The following is a 20237-nucleotide window of genomic DNA, read 5'->3' as shown; positions in this document are numbered from 1 at the left end:
TCCCCTGCTGCCTGCCTTGGTCTCTGAAATTCCACCGGGAGAGGTTTATTCCTTTGCAAATAACCCCATCCCCAATAGATAATGCAGATAATAATAGCCACCATTTCATGGCACATTACAGCTTTCCAAGAGTTTTCCTTCCAACAACGCTGTGAAGTGGGTAATACGAGCATTAGCAACCCATTTTATGAAAATAATAGCTAGCTGGCACTTCTCTGGCTCTTTAAGGTTTGCAAAGTGTCTGTACATATGCTAGCTCATTTTAGAGGTGCCGAAAATGAATTTGGGCCAAATGAAGTGATTTGCCATGGCACAGGAGCCAGGGTTGGCATCTCATAAAGAGTTGAGGGCAAAGCCCTGTGGAAATAAGATGTAGGCTAGGTAACTGAGCAGGGCCTGGGGCACCAGGAGAGGAAGGAAGGGTGCAAAAAGGGGGTGGGAGGGCACTAAGAAAAGTCTTTGCCTGTTTTGAAGTCCTCACCCTTGCAAAAAACAAACATCTCGATAACTAGCAGTCAGTGGCAACCAGACAGGAAATTGTCAGGCTGTGTTTGAGGTGTTCAGGGGAAGAGGAGAGAACTGAGGAAAAGAGGAATGCATGGATCGATGTTGGTAAACTCAAGGGTGCCCAGCTTTGGCTAGCTCCATGGCCTTAGTGTGGTCTTCATATGTAATAGCCATGGCTCTGGCTGTTGTACACCAAGAACCAAGTTTGACCTCAGTAGGGGGAACCAACCTTGCAGGTGATTGGCCACAGGCTCAGAAACAAAAATAACCGAGCTCTCAGGCGCAGAGACTCCAACAGTTCTCTCCTAGAGATTAGCCCAGGGAGGAGCATGCTAGTGAAGCATTCTGCAAACCTTAAAGAGCTATACAAATGTTAGCTATTACTATGTGCACTTTACCCTCTAGCTAAGGATGAGGTCATCACTGGGATAAACCTTGCCCAGCTGGGCTCTGTATCCAGGTGCTCTCAAGATGAATTCCTCCCATGGAGCTATGCACCTTGTGGGTCTGCAATAAATACCTGTGGGACTGATTGTTCAAGTTAATCCATGAGTAGAGGTGTGAGCTTGATTTAGTGAAGCGTTCTGGGACCTCCCAACCTCTGAGCTTCAGAGACCACACTGGTGTGTTGGGGACAGACCAGGATTTCTCTGTAGCTCTAATTCATGCCTTGCATAGAGTGGACCTTGCCTCAGTGGCACAGAGATCACCTTACACGCACCCTGGTCACAGGTAGGTCACTATATGGGAGGCAGCACCGTGCAATGAAAACAACACTGGATTGGAGTCCAAGGACATGGGTTAGAATCCCAGCTCAGTACCTACGAATGAAGCAGATGATGCGTTAAATGCTTTAAAATCTTAAAGCACTTTATACATTTTGCTGCTATCATTATTATCATTATTTTATAGCCTTGGGAAAATCAGCCTCTCACCTTAGTTTCCTCATCTATAAAATGGAAGTGTTGAACTAGTAACCCCTAAGGTCCCATGATGATCCCCACTTTTTTTCTATGTGTATATATACATTTATATATCAATATTTTGTATATATATATATACAGGGTGTTCCTAAAGTCTGGACACACAGGCAAAGATGCATATTTTCAAGAAATGAAATGAATGAAATTTTCAACAACATTTTATTTAACCGGAATATTAACAAATAACATCTTCAATATGATTTCCATCATTTGTGATGCAAAGGTTGATGCTCTTTGCAAGATTCACATGAACCCGACGCAATAACTCCACATTGCTGTCAATTTTAGCACATTCACTCTTTATGCGTTCGATCAAGTGTGTCGCATCCATGACTTTCATTGAATACACCTCCTCCTTTAGCATACTCCAGAAAAAGAAGTCGCTGAACAGCGAGCAGTGAAATGGTTAATGAGATGTTAATGAGATTTCCTATGTGTCCAGACTTTAGGGACACCTGTATATGTAAATATAAAGCATCATATATAAATATATTTATACATGCACATATAAAATTTATACAAATATGCTTATTTTATATATAAAATATTATATAAACATTTATATGTGCACATATACAATATACAAATTTATATATATATATATACATATATATAAATAAATACAAATTTATTTGTGTAGATTGCCTCCATATTATAGATGAAGAAACTAAGGCTAAGCAGTTAAGTGACTTGCCCAGGGTCACAAAGTTAGTGTCTAAGGCCAGGGCTCTTACCCACTGTCCCACCTAGCAGTTCCATCTTCATCTGCAGCTGAGCCAAGGAAAACTCCAACATGTGTGGCTAATAAGTCCCTTAAATCATTAAAGTCTCAGTGGGAAGCCACGATTAAAACCATCCCACCACAGGGCAGCCCTCCCTTTGAGTCAAGACTGCCATTTGGTTCCGTTCTTTGTTTCCTCCAACCAAGGACGTCCATTTTAAATAGCTCCCTAATCAGGTCCATCAGTCCACTTCCACCGGACTTGGATGCTTCTGGAAGAGAGGGCGAGGCTGATGACATTGTGCAACTCTGCCTCGCTTAAATCTAATCCACTGCAAGTCAAGACACCATCTTTGTGATGTCATCCGTCCTCTTCAAAAACGAAAGACAAGCAACTACAGCCATCATTAGTTCCATCAATCCATCATCTATATAGATTCTTAGTGAAATCATGGGCTAACCCTGCTCAGTAAGGATCTCTGTATTCCAATAGTGAGGCTGTGTAAGGGCTTCTCCTCAAATGGCTGTGCGAATGCATCATACTAGTGAATATGTTCACCTACACTCCAAAAGGGGCAGCTAGGTGGCGCCATAGTGCATAGAGGTCTGGAGTCAAGAAGATTCATCTAGAGTTCAAATCTGCCCTCAGACACTTACTAGCTATGGGACCCTGCGCAAATCACTTAACCTTGTTTTCTTCGGTTTCCTTCTCTGTCAAATGAGCTGGGGAAGGAAATGGCAAAACACTCCAGTATCTTTGCCAAGAAAAACCCGAATGGGATTATGAAGAGTCAAACGGGACTGAAACACCTGAACAACGACAAACACCACCCCAGTTCAAGAAAGACCTGGGATATTGTCTGCAGTGGGAAACTCCAACCATGGAGCAGATTGCAACTCACCTATGACTTAGTACATAAGTCCTAGGGAGCATGCTGGAGGTACACAGTTGGCAACTAACTTGCCCAGAGTCATGCATCTAGAAAGTGCCAGAGGAAGGATTTTAATCCAGGCTTCTCTGACCTCAGACTCAGCACTCTGTCCCCATTACCACTTTGTCCTTATGTGTAAACTCACTTGCATGCACTTTGTTTATGGTTTTATGAGTTGCCTGAAGCAACTCGCTAAGACTATGTTGACTTCCCCTGTACCTTTGCAAAGATCAAGGTCTATTCATTTTATTTATTTATTTTGATATGTTAATCAGCTTCTTCCTTTTTTTTTTTTTAAATAAGAGAGAACTCTCTGAGAATGGGAAGAGCAGGGTTCTGGGAGGCAATCCAGGTGATAGAAAATTAAAAATATCAATAAAGGCCTATTTTTTAAAAAAGCCTATAAGTGAAGAAAAGGTATTGATATACAATTGGGACAGCTATGTATGGATAGAGTGACAGGCCTGGAATCATGAAGACTCATCTTGAGTTCAAATCTAGCTCTCAGATACTTACTAGCTTCATAACCCTGGGCAAATGACTTAACCCTGTTTGCCTCAGTTTCCTCATCTGTAAAATAAGCTGGAGAAGAAAATGGTGAGCCACTCCAGTATCTTTGCCAAGAAAACCCCAAATAGGATCACAAAAAGTCAAACAATGAGAATGACTGAACAACAAAAATTGATATACAATATAGGAGTTTCCCCTGGAGGCTCCCTACAGCAAGGAAATTACTCGTGGGGTTGGGGGTGACACATTATACACTTATGTATGTTTTCCACATCCCCAAGTTCAATGCATTTATTTATTCTCTATAGGATATTCAGAACAATGGGAAGAGGTGGATCTGCCCCCAAACCTCCCAATCCCTACATTCACTCCCCACTCCAAAATTATTCTTTATGCATATGCTTCCAAAAAACAAGTTCAACTTGGCACAGACCCTACTATGACGGCTGTTGGCAATAGGCTGTTGTGTGAGTCTTGGTTCACTCCCATCAATTCACCCCAACCTGTGATCAACTCCTGTGTCCCATCTTAAACCTCCCCTTCACTCCTTCCCTTCAGGAGCTCACTATAGCCAAAATGTGTCTTCTTTATCCTCAGCCCCTCTCCAGTTCAATTTCATCCATCAAAGAGCCTGTCACACATCGATAAAAGCCTTTTTTAAAATGTCTATATGTGGAGAAAAGGTATTGAGATACAATTGGGTAGCTTAGTGGCATTTCCCTTCTCCACTTTGGTTGCTAGAGCTATGAGATGAAAGGTAAAGGTCGACAGAGATCCCCAACCACAGCCTTCCTTCACCCACCCACACGTCCCCACCTCTGCCCATGGGCATGTGTGGGGACACACTCACACAGAGCATGTAGGGCCACTGAAGGGCTTAGCAGTAGGTCTCTGGAGGTCCTTCATGGAGAGACAGCAGCAGTCACGGCCATGGTCCCATAAAGCCTCTTTTGGTCCCCTTTGTACCAGCCCCCGGAGCAGGGGCTCACACCACTCATTTTAGAGACTAATCTCTTTCTCTTCTTCTGTTGTTTCCTTTGTGTGATCTTTGATGATCCTTTGCAAATAAGGGACACCATTTGCAGGGGGGACTAGCCAGTTGCTGGAGTAGATGATGCATGGAAGTGACCTCCATATCACTAGTACCCCCTTACACATCTGGAATCCCTCCCACCACTTAGAGTCCCTAGCTTCCTCCCACATGAAGCCTTACCTGCCTCCAACCCCCACTCCTTGGGGGTATCTCCCTCTTAAAACTAGCTTGCATTACTTTGAATCTGCTTTGTCTTTACCTCTCTCTGCTCATGTTTCATGCCATCCAGTAGAACCGAAGCTCCTTGAGGGCAGGAAATGATTCGTTTTTGTCTGATGTGTGTCCTGGCACTAAGTTAGATGACGCAGTGAACAGAGTTCTGGGCTTGGAGTCAGGAAGACCTGAGTTCAGCCTCAGATGCTTAGTAGTTGTGTGACCCTGGGCAAGTCACTTAACCCTCTGCCTCAGTTTTCTCATCTGTAAAATGGTCATAATAGTAGCACCTACCTCCCAGAATTGTTGTGTGGATCAAGTGAGATGTATGTAAATATGTATTACAAATATGTAAAGCTCTTAGTACAGTGCCTGGCACGTAGCACTATGTAAATGCTAGCCATTATTATTATTTGGCGCAGTGCCTTGCACATGGTATAGATTTAAGAAGTATTTATTGGATTGGATTGAATCAGATTTATATAATCATTTATACTTTTCAAAGTGCTTTTGCATACTTGATCCCCAACACAGGGCAGATAGCCTTTCAACCCTCTGTGCATATGCCCCTAAGTAGCGACCTCTACTTGTTGAGGGCACCTGGATCTGTTTCCCTACTACAGCTGACTTCCAATCGAGTGTCATGCTCCTCATGGCCCTGACAAGGAGCATCAAAGAAACAGAGACTAGAGCTGCCAGAGGACTCAGAGGCTACCTAGCTCTCCATTTTATCTTCCTCTTTATAGATAGGAAACTGAGGCACGTGATGTTTAAGTGACTTGTCCAAGGTCACACAAGGCCAAAATATGAACCTATATCTTCTGACTCCAGAGTCTGTTTTTTTTTTCTTTTGTTTCATGTTGGGCATGAAAGTCAGAGATCTTGGGATGTGAGCAATCCCTTGCTCATACTCTGCTCAACCCCATTACTCCATTTTATGGAAGACTCAGATTAGTCTTCTTAGGACCAGAGCCCTGATCTCAGCCTGGGGGAGAAGACAACTATTTATATAGAAAAGTCTTCTCCTCTTTTGGCTAGACATCCCCAATTCCTTCCACCAATATTATGTGTGGCATGATCTCAAGGTTCTTCATCATCCTGGAGTCAAATTCTGACTCTGCCACTTCCTTCCTGTGTGACCCTGAGCTAGTCCCAACTTCTGTGAGCATCAGCTTCCTTTGCTCTAAAATGAATGGGTGGGACCACTAGATGACTATTAAAGTCCTTTCTATCCCTAACTCTACACTACTGTGGTCCAATGAGAGTATCGCCCCACCTGGAGATGGCATGGGAGGAAGGAGGCATTCTTCTTCTCCAAGGTGCTCATTTTCCTTAACTATGAAATGAGAAAAATAATATTTGTAAAGCACAGTGCCTGGCACATGGTAGGTACTTCACGAATGCTTATTGCATGCTATACATCTCCAAATAGAGAGCTGATGGACTTAGAATGCAGATTAAAGCTTTTTTTTTTCTTTTTCTGGCTCTTTATTTGCTTGCTTGTTTATATTTTCATTGATTTCTTTATTTGCTTATTTATTTATTGGGACATGGCTAATGAGGAAATTTGTTTGGCATAACTATACATGTTTGTAATGGGTTTTATCTTTCTTGCATTCCTAATGGATGGGGGAGGGGAGGGAGAGGGAAAGAATTTAGAACTGAAAATATAATTAAAAGAACTAAAAATAAAAATAGGAAAAATGCTTATTTCTTTCCTTCCTTCATTCTTTCCTTCTCTCTCCCTCCTTTCCTTCTTCCTTCTCTCCCTCCCTTCCTTCCTTTTCTTCTTCCTTCTTTTCCTTCTTCCTTCCTTCCTTCCCTCCCTTCCTTCCTTTTCTTCTCCCTTCATTTTCTTCTTCCTTCTTTCATTTTTTCTCCCTTCATTTTCTTCTTCCTTCCTTCATTCCTTCTTCCTTCCTTTTCTCCTTCCTTCCTTCCCTCCCTCCTTCCTTCCTTGTATTGCCTCAGATGGAGGTGATTGTTGGTGACTTTGGAATTGTGGTGGTACCTCGGGATGCTGCAGACACAGACCAAATCATGAACCACTCCTCAATCCTCCGCAAGTACAAGGTGAGTCATCCAACTTCTTAATGAGGGCGGGCCTACTCTCTACCCTAATCCAAATGTTCATCTTCCAAATATCCTGGAGCTCAGGAGGGAAGCTGGAGGTACTTGGGCCAAGTGGTCAGCAACCCATTTTCTCCGCTCTATTTCCAGAACAACATCCTGGTGGTGAAAGATGACATCAACCATCCCATGTCCATTGTCAGTTCCACTAAGAGTAGGTAAGTAAGACTGTTTGATACAATTGCGAGAATGCTGAATTTGGAGTCTAGAGAACCTGGGTTCAAATCCCAGCTCTGCTACTTAATACCTGTGTGACCTTGAACAAGTCACCTGAACATCTCTCTGGACCTCAGTTTCTTCTTCTGTAAAATGAATAGGTTGAACTAAACGGCCTTTAAGGTACCCTATAGCTCCAAGTCTATGATCCTATGATTCGTGACTAAAGAAACCTCTCCTCAGCTAGGTGGCCTTTGCTCGTTCCTCACGCCCCTCGTCCAAGGGAGGACAGGATGGCCTGTCTCAGGCAGGCAGGCAGGCGGAATCCTTATATCCATCCTCATGTCTTGTCATCATTTATTTGGCTTCATCATTTATGCTTCCCAAACTAATTATCCATTGGTAGACTTGGGGTAATTTCAACAGACCCTGTCCAGAAGGAGAGGAATAGACTGTATGAACTCTCAAGAGCCTTGCTGTCTTCGATCTAGTTTCCAGCATAAAAAAGTGCCAGTGTTAACAGTGCTCGATCATGCTGTATCCATTCAGATCATGTAGGCCTGGTGATTTAGATTAACACCAGAATTTCCTCTCTCCCATCCCCCCCCCCACCACAGTAAAACATGAGTTTTGCCTCAGGCAGAGCTCTGAAAGAACCCGTGGAATCCTGAACCATTTAGGGTTTATTTTACTATAGAGCCCTTGCTTCTACCTGATCCTGCATTCTATCAGGAGATAATGCATCATAATGGATAGAATGAGGGACTTGGAGCCAGGAAATGTGGCTCAGTCATAGACTAGTTGTACGGTCATGAGGGAGGGGCAGCTAGATGGTGCAGTGGATAGAGCTCCTGGCCTGGAGTCAGGAAGACTCATCGCCTGAGTTCAAATATGGCCTCGGTTACTTACCTGCTTTGTGACTCTGGGCAAGTCACTTAACCCTGTTTGCCTCAATTTCGTCATCTGTAAAATGAGCTAGAGAAGGAAATGGCAAACCATTCCAATATCTTTGCCAAGAAAACCCCCAAAATGGGGTCATGAAGACACATGGCTGCAACGACTGAACAACATGGTCGTGGGAAAATCTCTGAACTGCTCAAAGTCTGTTTCCTCATCAGCACAACAAGAATGTTAATGTTTGCACTAACTACCTCACAAAATTGTTGTGAAGAGCAAGCCTTAAATGCAGGAGGGAAATCTATGGTGTTTTTCTTAAAATGGCTCCAAATGATTTCTGTACTGAAAAGTAAAGCCAAACTCCCCCCACCCCAACAGATGTAGGAAGGACCGGAACCCAATGACTATTTCTGTCCCGTGCAAACCAATCATCAGGTAGTGAAGAAAAACCAACAAAAGATGCAAATCCTTCCCAGTAACGTGTGGAGTGTCCAGGCCACTCATTCTGGCTTGCCGCCATAGGCTTTGAAGTACGTCTGAGAGGTGGGGACGGTGGGAGCCTTCCTGACCCAGGGTTGTCTAGGGTTCCCTTCCTGCTTCTCTATTTGTACGAGTTGTGTCCCAGTCACCCAGGTCAGTCTCAGGACAATCTGTCCAGTTTGTGTATGTACACAGGTACATGTAGGCAGGTCATTTGGTAGAGCCTACATTGATTTGTTGCTATGGCGGAGGACGTGAGGACCAGTTGAAGCACGAGAAGTTTGCTGCAGGAGAGGGTCTGTAATGATAAGCTCCAATAAGTCTTTCTAGTGACCATGTGCCCGAACTGGTTATCCTGAAGTTTCTCTGATTGCATTGCAGAGCATTCACACTGGGGGAGTAAATAACTACCTGCAATTAGAATTTGCTGTATCTCAGATTCCCAAGTCATTGAGAGAGGGAGAGCAGGGGAGCAAACACAGAGAGGAGAGAGACAGGGACAGACAGAGCGAGGGAAAGGGAGAGGAAAGAAGAGAAGAGAGATAGGAGGGGAAAGAGGGGGGAGAGAGAAGACAAGAAAGGGAAAGGAGACAGAGAAGGAGAGGAGGAGGATGGGGAGAGAAAGAAGGAAGACAGAAAGAGAAGACAGAACGAGAGGGAGAAGAGACAGAGAAATGGAGAAGACAGAGAAAGAAAGAGGAGAGAGAGAGGGAGAGGAAAGAAGAGGAGAGAAGAGAGGAGGGGAAAGATGGGGAAGAGAGATGGAGAAGAGACAGAGACAGAGAGATAGAAAGAGAAAAAAGGACAGAGACGGAGGGAAGGAGAGAGGAAAAGAGAGACAGAGACAGAGACAGAGAGAGAGAGACAGAAACAGAAAGACAGAGAGGGAGAGAGGAAAAGAGAGACAGAGGAAGAGAGACAGACAGAGATAGAGACAGAGAAACAGAGAGAGAGACAGACAGAGACAGAAAGAGAAAGACAGAGAAGGAGAGAGGGAGAGAAGAAAAGAGAGACAGAGAAGAGAGAGAGACAGAGAGAGGGAGAGACAGACAGACAGACAGACAGACAGAGAGAAACAGAGACAGAGATAGAGACACAGAGACAGTGAATGTGAGAATGAATTGGAATAGTTGAAGTCCCTTTCCAGCTCTAGAACTTTGATGATTCTCTGATTCCCCTTTAGGTCCTTAATCCCTAAAGACCATCATGTGAGGAAATTCAAAGTGAAACCAACTAGCGTCAGCTAAAGAAAATTGTAAAATATGTGAAGTGTGACATTTGACCTCCACTTCCCTCAGCTCCTCTCTATGCCCTTCTCCCTCAATACTCTCCCATAGGAGTTCTATGTTCTTATAGCTACTCTATCACTCAAGTCAGAAGAAAAGAGATCTAATAAGATTTTAATAATTCATCATGAATTAGTTTAATTTGTTCATTCTCCCAGGAGTATTTGCTTTTCAAAAAAAGATCAGCCAGGGAGAGGAACCCAAAGGAGTGATGCTGGAATTTCAATTTTAGGCCCTGGTCGCACTTGGGCTCAAGAGCCATTTGGAGGCAGAAGAGTCTTTCTGAATTCTTATGACACAGACGACCGCTCCCTCTGCCTGTTTTGGAGGCCAGCTGGAGGCCAGCTGCTAGGCTGACCCTCCTGGGCTCTTTATCTTCTCTCACCCTGTGACCTTACCTTCTCCCCATCCTTCCCTCTCTCCACCTCCATCACCCAAACTACTTTAAGAGGTTCTGACTCAGTCCGTTTTCTTATTTCCCACAGACTGGCCCTGCAGCATGGGGATGGACACGTGGTGGATTACCTAACCCAACCCGTCATTGACTACATCCTCAAGAGTCAGCTGTATATCAACGCCTCTGGATAGGCACCGTTGTCCTTGCCCCCACCCCCGTTTATGCCCCCCAACCCTGTCACTCTGCAGCAATCCAGTCCTTGTGCTTTACTCTCCTCCTCTTCTCCATCACTCTTCTCCAGGTCTGTTTGTCTGTCCATCTATTTCTCTCTCCTCCCTTTTCATCTTTCACTGTCTCCCACATCGATCTGTCCACCTCACTTGCTGACTGTAATACCCCACAGGACAGGACTGTCCCAAGAACTATGGTACTTGGTACATGGAACCCCTTTCTACGGTCGTCTTTGGACAGCCTTTCTGCTTGTTCCCTGGGTTGGGGAGGGGAAAGTGCAGCCCATAGAGGTATATTGATATCCGTTTCCCAGCATGCTCTAGGGAGGCGGCTCTGGTGCCCACCTTCCCAGCATGCTCTAGGGTGGTGGCTCTGGCACTCGCCCTCCTAGCATGCCCTTTGTCACAAAGGGCTGGCCTTTTTTCCCCCCCACTTCTCATAGACCTTAGATGAAATGGGCATCTATGGTTCTTTTTGGTTAATCTCCACATGCATTCCTTTGACATTCCTTCTGTTTTGATGTGCTACTGCATTCGGCCTTGGCTCTCATTATTGGGGGAGCCCAGCCCTTGAGGGACACCCCCAAATATGAACCTCAAGCAATGAAGTGGAACACTCTTTTTTGGCCAAGAGTGAACCACTTGGGTTTTGAAGTCCCAGGAGACAGAAAATTTCTACAATTGTAAGTCTGGGAATGAGTTTTTCCCCAGGACTTTGAACCTATTTCTTCAGGTTTTGGTTTTAGGAGATGGTTTTCCTGCTCCAAAACTGAATAATGACTTAACCTCTAGTTTAGACAAAGCCAGTCCTTACACATTTTAGAAGGCCCAACCATAGAACATTTGGGTTATAATTGAACTAGAATTAGTGAGAAGGGTGGGGACCTCAGTCAAAAAGTGTTTGTAGAGTACCCACCTCCTTCACTCATTGTACTAAGCCCTTCTACACCAAACTAAGGCACACACCTGGATCACTTATGCCAAGTGAAATCCTAATAATGCAGCAATTTCTAAAATAAATAAGCTAAGTGGTCATCCAGCCTTGGATATCCTTGAGAATCTGGTTTTTCTATGGCCCATGTCCGCTAATACCATAATCCATCCCTTTGTGTATAAGATACTCAGATAATGAATCTGTAAGCTCAATGATGTGGGCACCCCCATCACTAATGCAGGATCATAACCCATTCACATCATCTCATGATCTTGAAAAAAACAACAAAGAATCCTGATCACAGTGACCCCAATGTACTAACTTGTCCTGGTTGGGATATCCAGGGTTAAACATTTTTGTGGGGTAGAAGTAGTATCCCAGTGTTTCTGTGAGTCTAGGATAAAGACTTCTAGGGAAATTTGGAAATATCAGTTGTCATCTGATTAAATCTGCCTTAATAGGAACGTGTTTTTACATAATAGGGCTCTCCATGGGAGCACTGAGCCTTCAGGAAACCCATTTAGATGCATGGATTCAAGTTGCCTCTTCTGTTTCCTCTCTACTGTTCACCCTTGAAGGGGCTCCAGGTACCCAGCGCCAGCTTCCAAAGTCATGTAGTCTGCCTAAGGAGCCAGGATGGGTGGTTCCCAGTGACTGTCCATGCCTCTCACTTGATTTCCTATCTTGGACAATTCTGATTGACCTTAAAGAAGAGTGTTAGAACAATGGAGCCTTTTTATCAAAATTCCATGGCAGCGATGGCTCTCATAAGTCTGGGAGAGAGTGAAATCCAAGAACAATTAGTCTGCCAACCCATATGTCTTCTTGGGTACAAACTTTCACATTCATGACTATAATTAAGATTTCAGGCCAGTTTTCTTATAGGACATCGGGTTGGGGGTGGGGATCACAAACAGTTGGACAAAGAAGAAAAGCTACAGAAGCTGAGAAAGAGAAAGTTTCATCCTCTATCCCACAAGTCCATTGGAGCATGTGGCATAATTGGGAAGGCAGAAAGAACCTTAGAGATTATCTAGTCCAAGTTAACCTTGATTAAGCTCTAGCTCGGGAAAAGAGAAAGATGACAGTCAGTAAAGACTCAGAAGACAGACTAGAAAGAGATGTCATATAGCTTGTGGCAAGGTACTACATCCAGAAGTAATACAGAGCCACAATGCAAATGAGGCTGGATACCAGGGAAATGTGGAGATTCCAACCAGCAAGGATTTCTTGATTGTAAATAGACTAAGGAAAGATGGTGAGAACCCATCACTGGGAACAAAACTACTTAAGGCTTAGCTATGTGCTATATGGGGCAGTTCCATGATGGAACAGATAGCTTTTCTTATCTTTTAAGCTCCTAGGATTACAGGTATAGAGCCAGAAAGGATCTCAATGGCCATATAGTCAAATTTCTTCATCTTTCAGATGTGGAAACTGAGGCCAAGGAAATTTAAGTAATTTGCCCAAGATCATGAGAGAAGAAGGTATGAGCAGTGGGATTCTAACCCAGGTTCAATATGACTTTATAGATAATGTTTTTTCCACTGTACTATGCTTCAGGTCTCAGGAAGAGCCCAAACCCCATTGTCTATTCCCTCCTCTCATTTAAGGAGCTATGATGGTTCTGGGCTGGTTGGTGTGGAAGAAACATGAAGGCATGTTACAGATGGAAGAATAGATCAAGTGGAGTTCTAGAAAAGAAAAGATCAGGTCATACATGATTGCAGGATGGAAGGAGGAGACAGCAAGGTGAAAAGAACTCCCTTGCCATCACCAGATGAAGTTTATCAAAGAAAAATGTGAAGCTCCCATTAGCACAGAACCACAAGCTTCTCCTCACTATCCCTTTCCTAACTAGCTCCCATTTTCAAGCTCCTTATTCACTAAGAATGATAACAACATTACTCTTGTCTCACAATGGGACTTTCTTGATAGGATCCAGTCACAGTCAATGCTAAGGAGAGGTTTTAGAGTCCTTGGTAAGGCCCTGACAGTCAAGAGAATGACCACCAGGCAGTGAGAACCTGGTCCATGTTCCCAGTAATCTTTCCTTCCTCAGCTTGCTTGCAGAACACGACTCCTGCGGAAGGAGACTTTATGAGAAAGGTGGGAGTTGAAATGGCAATGCCACAGGGGGTCTACAGCCTCATTTCTTGCCAACAAGCAGGAAATTGCCATCAGATAATGTCGCCTTCTCTCTTCCTTTCCTCCAAAAATGAAAGTAGTTGATAGAGCGGATGAGGACAAAACCACACATTCCTCCTCCCAAGAGATCTCCTTAGGGAATTTGTGCTGCTAATTGGTACCTCAGTGCTCCTCAGGAAACCTCTGAGATCTCACTGCTCACATTGCTCACAGGAGTCCATTAGGGACATGGAAGAGGAATTTCTCTATTTGTACAGTGCCTGATAATTCCGAGCTAGTCTCTTCTAGACAAGCGGCATATACTGCTGTGTGCATTTCCAACCGCTCACCATTGTGCTCTGGTCTCATCCTTGGGCTATTTCAAAGAAATAGCAGAGGTACTTCCTGGTAGGAATAAATAGAGAATTAATCATACTTCTCAATTCCTAAATGGCAGCAAAAGGTGGAGAATGCAATGGAAAAATCTACTTATTCTAGGAACCTGAACTACTTACCCTTAACCCTTCATACATGCACATACACATGTGCACGCACACACACACACACACACTTTCATGAGACTAAGAAAACAGAACCCAGTATTTGATTTTCTCCAATAAGAGAGTAATAGGAAAATAATTGGGTAGACCAGTTGGCCGTATTTGGAAGTATGGGAATAATGATCAGCTTTGTAGTTTATCTAATTTAGGATAGCATGCCTTAGGAACATAGCATTGTGGTAATGATTATGAATACACTATGACTCATCTTATTGACATCTTCATATAGCTGCACAGTAAAACTCCACCACGTAGTTTTCTTTGTAGTATAAGTTTAGAGGGGCCTATGGATATTTTCTGGTTGGTTAGAAATGAGCTGCGGTTCAGTCCTTCCTCATTCTTCAGCCTAAATCACAGAGCCCACAACGTGGTTAAGTTTTAAAGGTCTCTAGGATTGGTACAGGGAGGGAAGGGCTTTCTTCAATTTACACGTTGATCACTGAAGCTGCCATGTTAACAGTAAGATTTGCTTTCCTGAAACCAATTAATTTAAAAAAAATTACATTCAAGTTGCAAGATCATTTCACAGTGAAATATTTTGAGTAAAATATTGTTGCTAAAGATGGTCATGGACAAAAGTTTTATCAGCAAAATGTTTCAATTCTATAATAAACAAGATGATGCTATTGGTTTCTTGTTTCACTTCCGCTCAAGTCAAGGAGTTGGATCATGATTTAGACTATGCCTTAGTAGACTGCATTGGGCTGCTTGAAGGGACCCCTTTGCATTTTATTTAAAGGAATACTACATCAAAATAAGTCTTTGTATAAGGAAACTAAGTTTTAGGCAGTAGTTATAGATTAGAACTACAGACTTAAACATTCACTATCTAAATTTGAGACCACTGAGTAAGAGAACTGGTTGTTTTTCCTTGAGTTTTTACTTTATAGACACTAACAGCTATAAAATATACCTAAACCAATTTTTCTGCCCAAATTCAATTGCTTGCACACACATATTTGTATTAATCTACATACAAGTATATAACACATGTCTATCAAGGGCAGTGTTTATATTGCCGTGCCCCCTCTAACACCCATCAATCAACAAACACACATGCCTAACAACATGCTAAAGACTAATGTCCATATGAGGAAAATATTGGCAAATGTGTGAGTTAGGGATCTGTTTACACTTCCATTTGCTATGCTCATTATCTGAGATATGTGATTAAAGATATCCAAGTAGGAGAGTGCTGACTAAGCTTGCCTCCATTGTGTGAAATATAAGACTTATGATCATCAAAAACTTATGAATTTTACTAAAATACAACAACCAGCACAATCAAGGCTTCATATTTTAATACCTTTGGGACAGAAATAAACAAAATGATTCTACTTAACAATTACTCTTTTCCACTGTAGATATTAACTCAAGTTTTTCTTTATATCATATATGTGCTAGCTAAAGGTCAAATTTTGGTCCAGAAGTTGGCAGTTCTTTTAGCCAGATGACAAGTGGCTTCAGCCACTCGTCTGATGTTAGCATTACTCGGTTAGGTTCAGAACAACCATTCTTGTGTTACTATTTTGATTCTTAAGCAGGCCGCTTTAATTAACATCATTAGCTCATTTTAACGTGTGTTATATTAGTGTGTCTGTGATAAGTAATGTCCATCAATGATGAATAATATAATGAGTCATTGATTTTTGTGACGCTCCTACTTTCAAACCAACGGTCTGTTTATTTAGCCAATAGCTTCTATCTTCAGTAGGTGCTATTGGCACATCAAAACTGTGTTTGATAAGCCTTCAGATCTATGAATTGTACTCTTTACTCTTTTGTTCCCGAAGCTAAATGTTGATTCTTGAGCATCTAATAAGGAAAGAGCGTTAAATCATCTTTGAGACCATTTACTAATTTGATGATTCTTGATAGAATCTTTGCCAGTTGGTGGATATTAACAATGGTATATAGTTATTTTTACTTTTCTATAACTAGCTTGAGGAGTAGGGCTGTTTACTGAGAGACTGTATAACCACCTGTTAACTAGGAGACAAGCATGGGCCTGACCTTTAGAGAAATACTCTCTGCTTTACAGATAAGAAAACTGAGCTGCAGAGTATCGTACCATTTTCAGTACCATACCAAGAATTAGCAAGACATAGGAAGCACATTTATGCTATTTGACACTTGCTGCAAACACAAGACTAGATTATGTCTCATTCTACTTCTTTCTATCCTTTCTTCCCGTCTTCTAAGAGGAATGAACAGAAACCACCTCCTGGGATTCAAGGAGCACGTCTGTTGAGGAAAAGTCATGATTTGTTCATTTTTCCATTCTGTCTCTCTTACTAGAAAGCCTTATTTTTAAAAAAAGTGACCTGTAATGGAATATTGAGTAGATATTAATGGTCCTCTTCAAGAACGATGGACAAACAAAAAGAAGATATTCCACATCTCACGGAGATGGATTAAAACAAAAAAGTGAACAAATCTGGAACTACGCTGATTTTGGCATGTTGGTTCAGTCCCAAGCCTCAGTGAACCAATCCAAGTGAACATAAAAGAATATGACTTTTATATAATCTAAAATAAACACCAGACATAGTTTAGCATAGTGAATAGAGAATGTTGGACTTGGAGTCAGGAAAATCTGAGTTCACATCCTTCCTCTGATACTTACTAGCTGTACAGCCATGGACAAATCACTTAACCTCTCTCACTCTCAATCTCCTCAACTACATAAGGGGAATACCATTTGTCACACCTACCTCACAAAGTTATTGGGAGACTCCAACGACATAATGTACATCAAATGCTTTGAAAACCTTAAAACGCTCTATAACGTTTATTATAAAATGAGATTTCCAAATTTACTTTCACCCAAAACAAAGTACGATGGTCAATCATCAGTGTCTGGTCTATGCCATCGTATTCTTTCTCCCGATTACTCAGCCCAAAGGCGTATTCATAATTAATATTATAGAAAATTCATTCCCCAAAATGCATGACACCATGTAGACACCAGAGATTCTGCTTTGATCATGTTCCAGAAGTCAAGAAATCGTGCATATTAATTACTAACCCTTTTAGGAAATAGTTCCCTTGAAAAGGCCTGGAGAGGTGATTAGTTTGTCATAGAAACAAAATTCTGTCACTTCATTATAAGAAATATCAGACAGTAATAAATCTAGCAAAATTCCTTTCCAATAGGGAGAGAATCCATATGACAGGTTCAGGATCTAGGACCAGAGGTGTCAACCAAATGACGCCTCTAATATTTCCTGCAGAAGTCGTTTCTAATTCTTAAATTCTTGCATCTGTAGTCAAGAGTTTATTAATCTATTAATCAGGAACTGACAATAGGCAGCTTATTCAATACCTCTTTATTTAAAAACATGTCCATTAAAAGTGAAGGGGGAAGACATGGTGGGAAGAGGAAAGGCAGCACCAATTGTCTTTCAAGCTTGAGGCAGAGGTACATCCAGGTAGGTACTCCACCAAACACTGTTTAGGACAGACAAAATCTACTCAGCTCAGGCTAAGGAGGGAGCATCCTTTGGCATATTGAGGAAAGGAGGTCCACAAAATACACATTGAAGCCTGGTGTTTTAAAAGGGGGGGCAAGGGATGGATAACTTGATTCTCTAGATAAGTTTCATCTCTCAATATTCAAGCTACATATTTTATCAGTTTGAAACCAAATAGTTTCCCTTCTCTGTTTCTTTAATAGCTAATGAAATGTAGTCTGCCTTGTTAGACAGTAGGGTAAAGGCTACTGACCCACCCAGGCTGGAGACCCCGGAGGCAACAGGATCACTAAATAGTAGGGCCCTGAATGCCACAAGGATGTAAGCAATCCAAAGGTTTGCTGTGCCAATTTCCCCTCATGTCTCACTCTTACTTCTACTCATCTGGCTTAGAAGTGGGTATGAGTGCTATCCTTATGAGGATTTAAGTGCTACCCTCACCTCATGAGGAAGTGAGAGGGAAAAGTACCAAAGGGTAAAATCCTTGCCAAGAGCTAACAGTATTTCATCGGGTTTCATGCCCTCTTTTGATACTAGGGTGAATTTGGAGGAAAGGCTAGGTAAACTTGGAGAATTCCCTGTTGCCCACGAGGTTCAGAGAATTAGATGAATCTAAGCATGATCATGTTCTCTTGAGTGTACTCTTGAGCTTAAGACTTTTCTGTAGAGGTGAAACTGGACATTTTTTCACCTGGAGCAAACAGAATGAGGGGTGAGGGAAGAGTGGCACCAAGGTCAGTCAGACAGCAGGTTCAAGCCTGCCACAAGAAGGGAGGATCTGGCCTTCACTAAACCTAGGACCCAGGAGAAAAGCACCATAAGATAGACTCCTGGGGGTGGTGACTGGATGGGCCAAAGCAAGATCCTAGAATGGTAATCATTGTGAATTGGGGCCCCCTCTCCCTCCGGATATTTTTGCCCTTAGGCAAAGCCCAATTTGCTCCTCCCTCGCTAACTATGGCCTTGCTGTTCTGATTTGGCCATTTTGCCATGTGCTAATCCTCCCCCCAAAACTATCCCGGGGTCCTGGCTGCTCAATCAGTCTCCCGATGTGATGCCATTCGATTCATTATCCAACACGATGAAGTAAATAGGATCACACACATACAGCCAGACCTCTGGCTGGCTCCAGTCACAGCACTGGGATCAGGGTCAGTCGACTTGAGCAAGACTAGTTCAATTGAGTCTAATTGTGCCTCTCCCACCCCGACCCTGACCAGTGCTGCGCCCTGAACTCTGGGGTCTGTGACCTGAGAATCAAGGAGGAGAAATCTCTGGGACGGCTTCGGCTTCACTGCTGCTCAAGAGCTTGGGTGTTATAGCAGCCGGGAGGCAGATTGTGGCGAATATCTTCCAGGTTCTTGACGTCAGCCAGGATCCCATCGATGTTGGCCTCCAGGCGTCGGAGGCGGCCTCTCTGCTCACGAACTTTGTCCTCCAGCTCCTTCATCGAGGGCCGAAGCTTGGTGTTGATCTGGTGTCTGGCTTTTCTGAAGTTCTGTTCTAGTAAAATTAACCCTTCTTCATCCACACTGCTGGGCTGGTCTATTTCAGGGAACAGGAAATGAGTCAGTCGACAAGGAAATTCTACAGCTGGATTTCTCTAAACACACATGGGACCTTCTTTATCTTCTACTATTTTCTTTCCCTGTGAGCAGTAGTAGCTGCCCCACTGGGGACCCAATTGGTCAGGTCCAGTTGGACAATTAATTCCTTCCTTCCTTCCTTCTTGCCTTCCTCCTTTCCTCCTTCCTTCCCTCTCTTCTCTCCCTCCCTTCTCTCCCTCCTCTTCTTCTTCTCCCTCCTCTCCCTCTGTCCACATAGGGAATCATACCCTTACCTACAGGTGCTCTGCCCAAAGAAATATACATTTTGATCATTGAAACCTATCGTAGGGTTTACAGATAGATTTCTTTTTTATGAACCATGCCTTAAATACAAGTCACTCTGGCTCTCGTTGACTGACCAGTGGGTCCCAGCCCAAGCCTCACTTGGTCCTTTTTGGATTTTGATGGTTCAGGGTGAGTGTAAATAGCAATTGTTTCTGTTTTGTCCAGAAACCCTGAGGGTCTTCCACTCCCAGATTGATTTTATTTATTTATTTTGACTAGGTAAAAGATTCATTCTTTGCCTCATTTTTACCTAGCCTTAATCACTAAATTAGCATTGCCTCAGACAAACTGAGACTTGGGAAAGACCTCAAGTCAAAAAGTCCAAGGCCTCCCACTGCATCTAGGGTCATCTCACTCGTCCTGATCTATATCTTGCCAGTGGACCCAGATGACTTCAGACAAAAGAGTGAGGCTGGTGACTTTGCACAGCCCTCCTCCACTTAAATCTAATTCACTTGCATGTCATAGCATCTCCTTCCTGATGTCATGGTCCTCTTCGAGAATGAAGGACAAACAACCATCCATGTTCTTGAGGCCAATGGGACACCATATTTTCTAAAGTCTGAACCTTCAAGATAGTCTGGCTTGGATGTCCCCTTCTGGAGACAGATTAGGCTGGGCTAAGAGGTTCATGCATGCCCATCAAAACCCAGACACTGCTCAAAACTATTACCTCATAGAACCAATACCCCAAACCGTCTAGAATCATAGATCTAAATTTGTAAGACCATTTAGTCCAACCCCTCCTCATGTTACACACATGAGGAAACTGAGAC

General features: G+C 42.9%; 2 protein-coding genes across 2 annotated transcripts in view; one reads left to right on the top strand and one right to left on the bottom strand.

The window, feature by feature from the left end:
• The window catches only part of NMNAT2 (nicotinamide nucleotide adenylyltransferase 2), a 195776-nt gene extending 184271 nt beyond the window's left edge, over nucleotides 1–11505 (top strand). Inside the window, exons 9-11 of the mRNA XM_036755511.1 lie at nucleotides 6871–6972; nucleotides 7120–7187; nucleotides 10334–11505. Coding sequence (XP_036611406.1) covers nucleotides 6871–6972; nucleotides 7120–7187; nucleotides 10334–10436 — 273 coding nt within the window. The 3' untranslated portion in view covers nucleotides 10437–11505. The remainder of the gene's footprint in view (nucleotides 1–6870; nucleotides 6973–7119; nucleotides 7188–10333) is intronic.
• A 6935-nt stretch (nucleotides 11506–18440) lies between these two features.
• Nucleotides 18441–20237, bottom strand: part of LAMC2 (laminin subunit gamma 2) — a 71682-nt gene continuing 69885 nt past the window's right edge. The window contains exon 23 of the mRNA XM_036756809.1: nucleotides 18441–19114. Within this exon, the coding sequence (XP_036612704.1) occupies nucleotides 18861–19114 (254 nt within the window). The 3' untranslated portion in view covers nucleotides 18441–18860. The remainder of the gene's footprint in view (nucleotides 19115–20237) is intronic.

This window comes from Trichosurus vulpecula, chromosome 4, assembly GCF_011100635.1.
Source record: "Trichosurus vulpecula isolate mTriVul1 chromosome 4, mTriVul1.pri, whole genome shotgun sequence".
Lineage (NCBI taxonomy): Eukaryota > Metazoa > Chordata > Mammalia > Diprotodontia > Phalangeridae > Trichosurus > Trichosurus vulpecula.
The sequence above is the reverse complement of the archived record's forward strand: the minus strand, read 5'-3'. Positions and strand labels throughout refer to the sequence as shown.